Raw genomic sequence first — 14255 nt, 5'->3', positions numbered from 1 at the left:
AAAAGTGAATCTTTAAAACCTGTATTAAACCTGTAATATTGAACTTTAAATACATGATGGTCATTGAATGATCTGTCATGACTTTTGAATGTCCTTGCTCTGTGGAGGAAGAAGAAAGTCTGTAACAGGTTACGTTTCTCATGAGAGAAGATTGCTCCACAACTTCAGTGCAAAATGTTTTGCACCCTGACACAGCTACTGGCTGTTGGGACAGAGGTTTTGCCTATTTTTTCATTTGGTTGTTTTTTGCTTGTTTTATGGGTTTATTTGTTTGTTTTAGGCTTTTCTGGGAGATCAGCAGCAATTCCACTATACAAGGCAGGAGTTAGCCACTGTAATACTGCAGCAAGTAAAGCACCAGTTCTGGTCATGCTGTTACGGCTTTATGGGGGACTGGTGGAGTTTCTACATTGTTTTTTTTCCTTCCCTCTTGTTCCAGTTTCTCACATTTTCACTGGCCCTAGTGTTTCTCAGGTGGTGGATGAAGGCTTATATTTAACAGAATTTGAAAAGAAGATCGATGTTCCAGACTCCTATTATGGACCACGACTCTCATTCCCCCTTACTGTTGAAGATGCCAATGCTCTCCTTCATGCTTTCAGGAATGAACAGGTAAGTTGCAACTAGTTTGATTTCTTTTTACTTATTTTACATCTCTGTCAAGTTGTAGCTCCACAATCAGTTGAATCCAATGTAAGGCTAAACTGGTGCCCAGTCCCTTCCTTTCTATCCCATTACCCTTTCCTGCTAGTCCCATATGATCATACAGGTAAGAATGGTGAGCTGTCCTGGGAAACCAATCTGGCTGGAAGCTAACACAACAAAGTCAAAAGCAGTCAGTTGTCAGCCAGACCAGTTCCCAGATTTGATTCACTACTTGGCTGCATGACCATCAGAGCCAGCACTGGGGAGAGGGCAGGGACTAGTGGGGACCTCCTCTTCTAGCATTGAGATTACACTGAGATTACAGTGGTCATGAAATGGGAACCCTTAGCAGCTGCAAGGCAGGGTTTATCAGTGAGGGTGTAGGACTGGGGAAGGTGTCCTAAGCTTACCTAGAAACTAGTTATCATTTTTTTCTGGGTTAAAAGTGCTCCTTCTGTGGTCCTCTTTTTCTGTCCCCCAACCCATTCTTTTTAGAGGAATTGAGGTGTAAGGGTTAATCACCTCATTCCAGCATGCAAAACTCCACCATAATAGAAGAGTGAATATAAAGCATCACTAATGTAGCGGAACAGAGTGATAGCACAAATCCCAGGAGCTTGCTGTCTGTGGCTGCCAAGGCACTGAGAAGGCTGTTGCTGATTCTCTATGTTCCTGAGCAAGCCCCTTTGCTGCCCTCCTATGAGATGAGGGTGGGACAGGGAGGCATTATATGGCACAGCTTTGTTTGAACTTGTGGTCATTTGTACTTAATGGTATATAAAGGATAAGGGTCTGTCTTGCTTTTTAGTTTACTAAGTAATGTTGGGGGTTTTTTCTGTAATTTTCTGTGGAAGCTGATCTTAAAAGTAGCAAAATAGCGCATGATAAATGAACTCACCCAGACTTCACCTTACTGTCGGTTCTCTCTTCTCTTACTATGGTTGGTGTTTTATTAAGGAAATCATTATATGTAATTGGCCTTTTTTGTTTGCTTTAAAAACATGAATCTTGAAAAGTCCGTCAGTAGCTCATCTGTCTCCTCTACCAAACTTCCTCAGAGCTGTGTTTGAATTAAAAGCCTTAAAAATCACCAACTGCCAAAATTTTCATAAAAAGCATTACCAGAGAAGACCAGAAGCTTCAGTGTTGCATTGTCATAACATCTTCACAATGAACAGGAAGATAACTCTTAACAAGGCAACTGTTGCTGGAGTTTCCCACTCATTACTTTTGCAATTTGCTGAAATATCATTTATGGCCTTCAGGGTTTTTTTGGTTGGTCTGTGCTTTTTTTTTTTTACTCACAGCTAGAACTACATCCTTTTTTTTCCCATTTACTTTGAACAGATGACCTTATGCAATGATTCTGAGTGCTATATAACTCAGTCTCTTATCCTTTCTGAAGACGGGAAGAGTAGAAACAGTACTCTAGAAATAAAATGGGAAAATATGTAAAGCAAGTTCATTAAGGGCTCTATATCTATTCACTGGGAGGGAAGTGCAAAGCTATGAACACTCCTAATTCCCAGCACTAAACCATACAGCCTGTAATCATGTCTGGAGGTCTGTGATATAAATAAACTTGGCAATACATGTCTGATTATTAATAAAGCAGACAGACATATTGCTACTTCTAATAACTCTTCCTTTTCTCCCTGCATTTTGTTCTCACAGCTGCTTCATGCCCGCTATGTACTGCAGCTACTATCTGAAACTAGGAAGGTTCTCAAAGAGATGCCAAATATCACCCATCTTTCAACTTCCTACTCCAAGGAGATAACTGTCTGTGGTAAGGTGCCAGAGAAGATAACCACTTTGGACTACTTTGATATTCTAAGTGGTTAGAGAATGAAACAGACATTTCCAAATGTTGCCATAACAAGAAAGTTCTTGATGCTTTTTTTTTTGCTTTTTTTTTTTCCCTCTAACAAATGTATAAATTGGAACAAACAAACAAAAAATAAGGTTCCTGAGTCACATTAAGTATATTTTAAGAAAGTCCCTCACCTCCTCTTTTCTTTTCTCATTAAACATTTCTGAATGAGTCAGTATTAATTCAGCTAACACTGCAGTGTAGCTTAAATATTCCTGCACTTCCATCTCTAAAATGCCACCAAGCGTTTTGATCACTGGCTGCAAGTCTCACTGCTTTCTCCTCTTACTGAGAAAGAGACTTTACCACCACAATTTACTCAGTAATGATTTTAATGAGGGCTTAATAGAGGTGGCAAACAAGACCTTTCATTGACAGCATGACTATCTAGAATAAATTATAATAAACCCTCATTTCTAAAAGGACCCAAGAGGATGTATCAGTCTTTATACAACCAACAAATTAGTCTCGCAGAATGATGTGATGTGTCACAAGGTGAAGAACTGAGAGCTCATTGCCTGTCTATTTTGTTATGCTTTTGTAAATTATGGATAAAGGGATGCAGTATCCCGACTTGCCACAGAACGCAGTAGCTGCAAAACAGAACAGTTATGGTGGCATTAACTCTTGACAGCTAGTAGTGTGTGCTGTGTGTAATAGCTGAGTGGTATAAGGAAGGGTACTATGACACATGCAAAACGAATAATGTTTTTTAATATGTGGTTATGCACCTACTTTGATTGCCAGGAAGGGGTTTTTTTAAATGAGGTTTTGTATAAACAATAATTTGTTAACCAAACCAACAAAACCTCTCTCCAAACCAAGGAAACAGAGACTCATACTTGTTCACTACACATCATGCTCTTACTAAGCAAAACATACCTCCTCATGTTTGTATGGCATTTGCACTATGTAAGCAACGTCTAAAGGGTACCCTTTCCTACCATTGAAACTAATAGCTTTTGTAACCGGAAGGATCCTCTGCAGAAGATGAAAGACCAATTTTTAGACATAATTGGTCCAAAATGTTGATTTTCTTAAGGTATCCCTCTCCACATTTTCTTTTAATTTCAAATTAATAATGCAGATTAAATATGCAGCTGAAGTGTTTGCATCCACATACATGATGAAAATCTATCCTTGCTTGAAGGACTCCTTAGAATGACTTCAGCAGGCTCATAGTTAATAAAAAGTTGTACAGAAAACGTGTAGACAGGGTAAAAATGTCACTTTTCCTACTCATTGGTGGTGAAAGTGTATTATCGCAAGATAGGGTTTGAAACCATTCTGTGGCTTTGTGGTGGTGAGTCACAGATGTGAGAAGGTTGGTTTTGTGAGCATGAAATTCAGTCATATGCAGAGGGGAGCTATTCTGCAGTGATCCTTTGTGTTGGGGTGAATTCCCCCTGCCTGTTCCAAAATAAACCTCTCAGAAAGGGCTAGATCTGTCATTCCTGTGGCCTTAGCACTGAGGCATACGAGCATGCACAGTTCTTGACACTCTCCACCAAATCCTGCCTGTATTAATTAAAACCTGGCCCTCAATCAGACAGATGTTCAATTATGCTGTATATAGTGGGCCACTTAGTAAACTTAAACCTGTTAGTATGTAGAAGTCTATCATATTTCTAAATGTCTTTTAGTGACATTTTCTGGTTTTCAGGTCCATAATATGTTTGTTCATCTTACTCCCATTTCCCTGAGTGAACCTTTGGCTCTGTGACTGGTCTGATCTTCAGATCCAGCTGGACAGACAAAAACTTTATGCAAGACAATTATATGCTGTTTTAAATATTTAGTTGCCAGATTTTACAAGCAGCTTCAGCATGTACCTTAAAATGAAGCTAATCCTAGTACAAGGCAAATTACTAAGGAAAACATGGGGAAAAACTTGTTAGGACTAACTAATTCCAGTTTTATAATTCCAGTTTTTTCCTCCTCTGTGAGAAAATCAATTTAAAAAAGCAAATCATGTTTCCTGTAGGAGATTTGCATGGAAACCTGGATGATCTTTTGCTGATATTCTATAAGGTAAGTAGGTAGTCTGTGATGTAGCACTTTCACTTCATGACTTCTTGTTAACACGTATTGAACACGTCCAATACATTTATCACTGTTAGAACTGTACATGCAGTGTGCATGTACCACACACGCAAGTCTGGAACAATTTGAATGATGTCTTTGTCATAGCTTTTCCTTCTCCATATCCTCCTGCTCATGATGAAGGAGGAGAGTCAGGAGATCTTTCTCTTCCTAAATGTTGAACTGGAGCGTGAACCAAAACTTAAGAGGGTTCCTTGAAATGTCTCCAAGTCCTGCCACTGTTTTATATTCCATATTGACTAAAGTCATCCAAAATAAGGAGCTAACTTAGTTCCTGATGTAACACTACACCATGGATAATTTTGGCCCTCCAGAAAAAATGCAGATGATTTCATTTAGACCTTCCATTGATACCTGGAAAGTGTTTTTTATTATTTGTTTACAGGAAACAAAAAAAAAGAGTGTTATATGTTTAAAAGCTTTTTAAGTCTTGGAAGCAATCATGTAGTCTGCACAAAATGGAAATACCTTGGACACCCTTTACATATCCTTGAACAGCTGATCACTTTTTAATGTTAAAAAAGCATAGCTCTGCTTTACTGATGTGGAAAAAATTAAGCTCCAGGCCATCTTTTCCACAATTGTATATTTAACTGAAGATGCAAGAAATTTAAAAACCTATATTTATTTCCACATTTATCTGTAGTGTGAATCACCACCTTTCATTAAGCAGATACTCTCTTTGATTTGAGCTTACCAGGGGAAAGGGTTTGTGTCTGATCCTTATACATTAATCTGCACTGAATGGAGACTGAAGCGAGTTAAACTGGGTGTTTAAACGATGTAATTTCCGCCCCCCCCCCCCCCCCGTTTCCACCTTTGTTACACTTTATCTGACACTTGTTGAATGGAAACTTGGTTGTTTTGCCCAAGTGCATACCTGAAGCTTGTTGAAGCATAGTCAGACCTTTTTACAGAGTTCTGCTTTTCTTATTTATCAATTTATTAGGTTCAGCTGGTCCTTGGCTTGCAGTCTTTTAGCTGTTATTTTAATTAGACAATCTTCCATTTTGTAACTGAAATAAGAATATGATACAGATTGGTTTTGTACACAGGACCTGGAATGGGAAAAAGAGCTATTTTGAATATAAATCGTCAGATATAGGTATATTTACAACTGCAATTGGCCTGAATTTTACTCTTTCAGAGTAAACAGAAGATGATTCTTTTTCCCCTCTCCAGTGGATGTTACAAAGAGAAAAAAACCTCTAAGCAAGGACTAAATCCTGACTTCAGTAAATTCAGAGCCAAAACTTCCATCAGCTTCTGGGACTAGAGTTTACCCCTGCTCGTGTCAAGCTTGTAGGGGAATCCTTCCACCAAACCGAATAAAACAGACAAATATTTTATCTTTTCAAAGTGGTTGAGAAAATAGAGAGCACATGATAGAGCTGCTTATTTAGAAGCGAATTAAATGACACAGTATTCTCTGTCCCCTCTGAGCAGTACTCAGCCAGGTGGTGAACCCAGTCAGCTGCTGGGATCCATTATTTTCTGCTTCCCTAACTCTATTTCAGTTGCAAGGGATTTCTTCTGCTGAGTTGGTATGAACCACCCGTAACCTTAAACAAGAAGGTGCAATCCTAAACAGTGCCATGAAGAGCATAGTGATCTCAGGTCTGCGCAGAGCCGTGCAGAGCAGAGCCAAGCCATGCAGAGCTGGAATGGTGGCTGAAGCATTTTGGAGGCCTGCATCCAGACCTGGTGCCATGGGCGTGGGGCTCTGTCCAGGGAACTTTTCTCTCAGCACTTTTATAAACTGCCAACAGCAAACACACAGAAACTAGCAATATACAGCTTATCAATACAATTCTGGTAATAGTGTGTATAATTCTTAAACCTGGTCTGGGTGAGACTAAAATAATTACTTTTTTCTCCATAGCCAGTTTGTAAGGTTCATTCAGTCCCTGCATTAATCTCCATTAAATTACAGCATTTCCTGAAATTCCTTGAAACCCTTGGATTTTAAATTATGTATTGCTAAGTTAGATTGTTAAATGGATGTTATGGATAGAAATAGCCCGAAGCTGTAGAAAAAGCAAACGACAAACGGAAGTTGATTAACCACTAACCCAGCAGATAGAGTAATGATGCCCAGCAGCAAGCTGCTAATCATTAGAGGACCTTGTTTGACTCTTTGACATGTCAGAGCCTGCAAGAGTCTTTAATTTAATTTTGCTCTTATTGTTCGTCGAAACCACAGAAAAGGAAATAAAAACTTTGCATGAGTGTAGACCAAAACTAAAATGTCACATTGAAGTTGGAAGTCCAAAACAAACTCTTATTTAAAACTAAGAGCTGTGGGTAAGATTTTTCCAAAAGAAGGATAGAGTCTGGACAGTGCTTTAGTAGATCTGTCTTTCCATGATGACTGCAGTTACAGAGTGGCTGTGTGTATAGTGACAATTTGCTGGTGATTCACATGCCTACTGGTTTTAAGGCAAAGCTTTTATTAATTCATCTTTCCAGGAGCTGCTGCTGAGTCTCTTCTTCCACTCCTGAAATGCGTCCTTTCTTTTGTTTAAAACCACTACAACCCACTGCATTAGCAGAGTCTCATAAATTGCCACTCTTGTGAGCACAGAGCAACGACACGCCCCTTGTAAGTTAGCTTGGAAAGAGCTGGGGAGACGCTATGGCAAAACCCAAGTAAGCCATATTTACAGCAGTCAGGATTGTGCTGCTGTCGGAATCAAGAGACCAGGATTCACTACTGCATCCTGACATAACAGTGCAGGACACTGACTGGGACAAAAAAGATAGTTTCTAATGGATTCACATTAGACGTTTAATTGAGTCTTTGGCCAAATCACACGCTCTGCAATAAACCTGCTAGTGCAGTACGCCATGGAATGCCATAAGAACATAGAAGTGCTGGACACTGACGCAGTAGTATATTCAGGAAGTGGGATGTCTTACAATGTTGCCAAACCTATTAAGAGTGGCTTCCACAGTTGTAATATGGTTTTGTAGATGTCCAACTGATAATGCTTGCACATGCCAATTGTGAAAACAGAGGTCTCCTTTTTCTGGCAAGTCAAAATATTATTTCTGATATTCATGATTGGAGATGATCAAGCTACACGTAATTGCTGCTATACTTTCTGTAAGCTGATGGCACCTATTGACATGTTGATAACTAATCTAATGAAACACACCATCAATTTACAATACTAGCTTTTGATAAATCACCATTCATAATAAAGCATTGCTCTGTATCTTCAGAAAAAATAAGGTAAGAAATACCTCTATGTACAGCCTCTCAGGTTTGTGAGCGTTCAAGTATATCTTTGCCCTGGGGCAGGGGGAGGAAGTGCAATGTGAGTAAAATTCAAGTAGTGCTTTCAGGATTAAAGCAACTGGAATCAAATTCTTCAGAGTTCTGTATTAAGATTTGATGTCCTCTGGACTGTAGTCTTTGTCAGGGGTTTTGGAGGCATATAGTGCAAACAATGTAAATATATGAAATCCATTTTTTTACTGTGTAAGGAAACATAAGGAACTTCAGACTTGTGTCAGAAGATAATTTTTCAGAGATTTCTTGTCTTCCACTCAAAATGAATGACTCCCTTCTATTTGCAAGTGCCTAACTTCCTGGCAGCAGTTGCATTAACAGAAAAGTGTATTTTATTAGAAGAATAATATTCCTGTCAGTCCCTTTCAATTTAATTTAATAGGTAGAGGAAAGGATTAGAGACAGCATCATAAGAACAGTTAGAGAGGTGTCATGGTTTAACCTGGCAGGCAGCTAAAACACAGACGTTGCTCACTCCCCGCCCCTGCAGCGGGATGAGGGAGAGAATTGAAAAGAAAAAGGTAAAACTCATGGGTTGAGATACAGACAGTTTAATAGGACAGAAAAAGAAGAGAATAATAATAGTAGTAGTAATAAGAATAATATAAGAATAATAAGAATATACAAAACAAGTGATGCACAACACAATTGCTCACCACCCAGAGCCAATGCTCAGCTAGTTCGAGCTGCGCCACCTCCCGGCCAACTCCCCCAGGTATATGCTAAGCATGATGTCATATGGTATGGAATATCCCTTTGGCCAGTTTGGGTCAGCTGTCCTGGTTGTGTCCCCTCCCAGCTTCTTGGGTGCCCCTGCCTTCTTATTGGCAGGCCAGTACGAGAAGCTGAAAAGTCCTTGACTGCTTATCAACAACTAAAACATCAGTGTGTTATCAACATTAATCTCACCCTAAATCCAAAACACAGCACTGTACCAGCTGCTAGTAAGACAATTAACTCTATCGCAGCTGAAACCAGGACAAGTGGTCATCTCTTCTCTGATGGCTCATACAGCTTGTCTGATACAGAGGTTTTTGTTCTAAGCAGTGGAAATAACGAAATGCTACATTTTATATCTGTGTTTATGCAGGGTTTTTTTCAGATTTTCTAGCAATGTGATGTCATTTGAAATGTTATTTCCTTTATTACCATAGCATAGCAGCATCTCTAAATGCTGTTTTTGTTTCCTTCTGCAGAATGGTCTGCCTTCAGAACAAAACCGTTACGTCTTCAATGGTGATTTTGTTGACAGAGGGAAAAATTCTATGGAAATACTTATAATCCTGTTTGCATTTCTTCTTATCTACCCCAATGATTTACACTTGAATAGAGGAAACCACGAAGACTACATCATGAACCTGAGGTGGATTTCAGGGGGTGTGGGGGAGGGAGTATCTGGCCTTTCACTAGGAATGTTGGAGCTTTTGAATGCCACTTTAGTGACTATGACACTTTAAAACAGAAATAATGTTTTATTAGGTATTCAGGTGTAGCTCTGCATCTTCAAGATGTGTGAGGGGCGCAAAGAACATCCTCAGTACGCACAGATGCTTGAACAGGAGTCATGTCTTGTCTCTGACCTCATCACAATCCATTGAAGTCCATGGGTTTAGTGCAGCTTCCAGATTACCAGATCTGGGGAAAGAGGATGAATGGGAGGATGATATTTTAGTTAAAGCATTGGCTTTTTCCACAGTGTAGCAAAAGACATAATAGTATGCCATATAATGGAACCAGTAAACCAGGAATTGATATTTCACTTAACTTTAGACTAAGATGTCACTTCCCAAACACAAGGGGTGGGTAAATATCCTAGCTTCTATACAGTGGAGGTCCATTAGTCGAGAGGTGGCATTCTGCCCCACTGCAGGAACAGCCGAGACGCTGCTTTCTAATACAGACATTTTACTCAGCTGTACAGCACTGGCAAGGGAGTGAGCACAGCCAGTGTCTCTGGCTGTAGTGAAAGTGTGACTTGTAGACAAAACCATCTCACAGACATGAGAAGAACTCCTCAGTCTTGGTCTCTACAATTCTAAGCCACCCCAGTAAGTCTTTGTGTGACTGTCTGGTGGGTAACCTGTTGTATCCCTTCTATTATTTGATGCATGCATACAGAATATATTGCTGTTTTAACACAGATATAAACCTGAGTTTATACCCATGTTCAAATCCTATTAATGATCCACCTAAGAGAATCCGTTTCATGTGATACTCCCTTTTTCAGCACTTACTTAATTAAAAATAAAAACAAACATAAACCAAGACAGTTATTTTATCTACAAAGGTGGAAAATTCCCACCCAGAATAGTGGAACACATTAACTAAGTCTGTGATGGTCCCGAGTGCAAAGATGCATTCCTGTGTATGGCTCTTTGCTGGGCATGTTCATTAGCAGTGCTGCACATCAGTAAATTTGAAAGCTGCGAGTTAGAGTGTTGTGAAAATGCCCCTTGCACCATGGATACTTTGGAGTTAAAAGAATGAAGTATCAAAATCCTTGTCCCTTGCGGGGCGGGGGGTGGGGGGGAAAGACATGATAGACAACATTGTCTAATAAAGTTGAGTGATTTAGGACAAAAACTCTGTGGAGGTTTTGTGGGAATTTTTGCCTATGGTCAGTTAGGTTCCTTTGAAATTTCTGTCTGGTATCTAAAAGGTAAAACTGCTAGGCTATTTCATTTAGATGGGAAAAAGGCCACTTAATAATTATTGGTCTGGATTCTGTTCCTGATCTCTTGTATGTACAAGAAATCAGTTTAACTCAGTTCTTGAGACAGAGCAGAAGAAAGCCCATTTAAACATTTAAAAGGTGAGACACAATGGCAGGAGAAAAAGAGGAATAGAAAACTCCTGGCAAACACTATAGTGCAGAAAATCATGCAGAAGGGGCATAATGAAAACCAGTTCATGATGCTGTCCTATTTTCAGATATGGCTTCACGAAAGAAGTTTCAAAGAAGTACAAGGTAAGGTTCCTCTTCCTTTCCCTATACTTCCTTTGTAGTCTTGCACATGCAAAATGAAACCTGTGTAAACAAGGAGACTTCCAACCAGTTTATTTAGGTGTAGTACAGAATGACTTTAGTAACGTATTTGAAATTATTTTGGATTATCAGTGGAATAACTGACAAAACAATTCTAAGTGTTAGCTTTTTATGCTCAGAGATCTGTGGGATGAAATAAATAACATCCATAAGGCAACTCAAGAACACAAAAGGAGGTGAGCATGAAAAACCCCAAAATGTTATAGAGACAATGAAATGGCCCTAAACCAGAACATGTTTGTCAGTGTTGCAGTTCGGGGTGTCAGAGTGAACTGTTCATACAGACTGTGGCAGACACTTCAGCAAAATCTTGAACTTAGAAGCAACAGAATCTTCCAGAAATAGGATCTAATATAAGAGTATGTTTTACAGGACCATGGGAAACAGATTTTGTATCTTCTGCGAGATGTTTTTAGCTGGCTTCCTCTCGCCACTATAGTTGATAGCAAAGTTCTTATTCTACACGGAGGGATTTCAGACACCACAGATTTGGATTTCCTGAATGCACTTGAGAGAAGTAAGGTAAGAAATCGTATTCATGTGGGGGTAATTTTGTTTTCTTTAAAAAATTTAGCAGTACAAATCGTAAGATCAAGTTGTTTGCTTTAGGAGAGGAAATGGCTGCTGTATAAGGCACATAAGGAAAAAGTCTTGTTTTAATTCGGCATCAGTATTTAGGAAGGAAGGGTTTAGTAGGTGTTGGGAGCCAGTTGTTTGGCTGCTGTAAAATAACATGGGTCTTTTGACTCTAAAATAGCTAAAAATACTTTAGGTACCTCCTTCCTGCAGTGATGATGCATTAGCCAGAAAGTATGAAAAGTACTTAATTCTCAGGCATTTCTAAACACTTTAGAAATCAATGTAGCCACTTCTTTCTAGCACTGCCTTTTGTCCTGGGGCTGTGCTTCTGACTTCTCTTGTGTGGGGGAAATTTTCCACCTGTGAGGTGCTTCCTTGGCAGCAGCTGAGCTTTGCATATGTGGGAGAGCCTTTCCAGCAGGCTCAAACTTCACAACCTGGCCTTTAGAAAACCCAAACTACTGCTTTTCAGGGATTTAGAAGACAGAGACATCCAAATTTTTTTCTGAAATGATGAGCAAACACAGCTCTTTCAAATCAGTGGGAAGTGTGGGATTTGGTCTCGATTTGGACAACTAAATTGAGCTATCTGCTTTTGAGCAGGGTGCTTAGGTTTCTTATAATCAATGGAGATCCAGGAGATCTGGTACAGAGATCCAGATCTTATAATTACTCAGATGTAGGTCTCCAGTGGTATTTGTGGAACACCCCATAGCCTAGGGATGTCCCCTCTGGCCTCTGCCTGCCTCTGGAGAAAGTTGTCTTCGCAGATCTCCTCCACCGGTCTCATTTAGATCTGGTTCATATCTGTCCATCTCACACTAGTTCACAGACATGATAGAGTATCCCGGATGGCACGAGATACATCTGTTTAAGTGACTTTGTGTACCTTGTCATTAGTGTGTGTGGAATCTAGAGCTATTTCTCTCATCCTTATGTTTTCTAATACAGAAATAAATCTTTTACAGGACAGTCAGGTGTATCACTGTTTCTTAAAGAAGTGAAAAAGAGCAATGAATACTTCTGATCATCGGAGTCTAGGCTCTGTTGGCTATACCACTGTACACTAAAATTGGTTGCTTAACTAAAGATGTAGGTGTCAACTGCGAGCTGAGTTCTGCCCACACTTTCACTAAGGCTGGGCTCAGCATGTTACTGATGTGGTACCTGTGCAATGCAGAAGTAGCAGGTCAAAGTTGCTGCCATGGGAGATGGTTGCTAATGAGACATGTGTGGGCCACAACTCAGGGCAATATCACTCAAGGCCAACTGATGTATTTTAATTGGTACAGCTGGCAGCTGACAGCTCTGAAATACTGGTCAGTGCACTGGGGAATAACCTAGTGTTTTGCATTTTGTTTTGCATCAGTCCTTTTCTTCATTAAAGAGTAGCATTTAGGGTGTGCGTATGCGTGTTTCGTTGTTGAGGTTTTTTTTATTTGGAAATGAGCTAGTATGAGAAAATTTCAAATGAGAAGAAAAGATACTCCCTGGAGAAGAGTCTGTATTAATGGGCATTCATGGAGCCATAGCACATAGCTCCAAAAAAGCAAATGCCCATGCGTATTGGAGAAAGTTGATTTAACAGTAAAGGGGCCTGATATAATACTTCATCAGTTTCGCTGTTATCTTCCTGATATTCCATTTATTTTAGCCAAATTAACCTAGCAGCATGCTACTGTATCAGAGCAGTAGTGAATGCAGTTTCGTATTCAGTACAGTATCATAGAATCATAGAATGGTTTGGGTGGGAAGGGTTTGGGTAGGATGTAAATCTACCCTCTTTCAGTTTAAGGCCATTACCCCTTGCCCTGTCACTCCATGCCCTTGTAAACAGTCCCTCTCCAGCTTTCCTGTAGGCCCCTTTAGGTACTGGAAGGCTGCTATAAGGTCTTCCCGGAGCCTTCTCTCCTCCAGGCTGAACAACCCCAACTCTCTCAGCCTGTCCTCATAGCAGAGGTGCTCCAGCCCTCTGGTCATCTTCATAGCCAACATCCTCACTCCAACAGCTCCATGTCCTGTATACAGTATACATGTATATTTTCAGTTTCCAGTGAAGCTGGGCACTTAAGTGTCATCCCTGAGCCCAGACCGTACTCGCTATATAGTGACACCTTATGATTGACTGTGGCTTGAAATGAGTCTGTCTTTATAAGAATATGAGAGCAGCTCTGAAGAGACTGGTCACTGATAGATATAAAGCAGTATTTTTGCAAGTGCCAAACACCTGCAGCTTCCACCAAACCTGTGAGTTCAGGACATTATGAGAGTTCAATATTGAGTACAGGAAGTGGGAACTGATGTGCCTTTCAGCTGACATCTCCGTATCATCTTTATGTTCTGGTAACTTTTTTTTTTTTTTTTAAAGTTGAAATCTTTGATGAGGCCACCAAAGTCAGTGAGAGACAGACAGGACCAAATGAAGGAGAGAATTCCCACAACCAGACCCAGTAAATACATTGCTGACCACAGTGTTGCAGGGAAAACACACCGCATCTCTTCATCGGGTTCCACTGAGCCTTCAGGCTCGAATTTGGCGCCAGACCCTGCCTTGAAGGAATGGAAACAAGTAAGTGAAACTGAAGAGACTGATACTGACCCCCCCCCCCCGCACAAAACCACTGGCGGATACTCTGTTCAGGCAATATGTTTGAGTCTGAGGTGACTGTGTCTTAATAAGAAACCCATCATTCTTGGGAGTATACTAGCTAGCT

The 14255-nt window shown here is 40.1% G+C and overlaps 1 protein-coding gene across 4 annotated transcripts in view; it reads left to right on the top strand.

The window, feature by feature from the left end:
* Positions 1–14255, top strand: part of PPEF1 (protein phosphatase with EF-hand domain 1) — a 43302-nt gene that overhangs the window by 22536 nt on the left and 6511 nt on the right. For all 4 annotated transcript variants that reach the window (XM_075775946.1, XM_075775923.1, XM_075775937.1 and 1 more), the window contains 7 exons: positions 440–612; positions 2320–2434; positions 4503–4549; positions 9113–9279; positions 10848–10884; positions 11335–11484; positions 13910–14110. In XM_075775946.1, the coding sequence (XP_075632061.1) occupies positions 440–612; positions 2320–2434; positions 4503–4549; positions 9113–9279; positions 10848–10884; positions 11335–11484; positions 13910–14110 (890 nt within the window). The remainder of the gene's footprint in view (positions 1–439; positions 613–2319; positions 2435–4502; positions 4550–9112; positions 9280–10847; positions 10885–11334; positions 11485–13909; positions 14111–14255) is intronic.

The sequence above is a fragment of the Balearica regulorum genome, chromosome 1 (genome assembly GCF_011004875.1).
Source record: "Balearica regulorum gibbericeps isolate bBalReg1 chromosome 1, bBalReg1.pri, whole genome shotgun sequence".
Classification (NCBI taxonomy): Eukaryota; Metazoa; Chordata; class Aves; order Gruiformes; family Gruidae; genus Balearica; species Balearica regulorum.
This window is presented reverse-complemented; position numbering and strand designations above follow the sequence as displayed.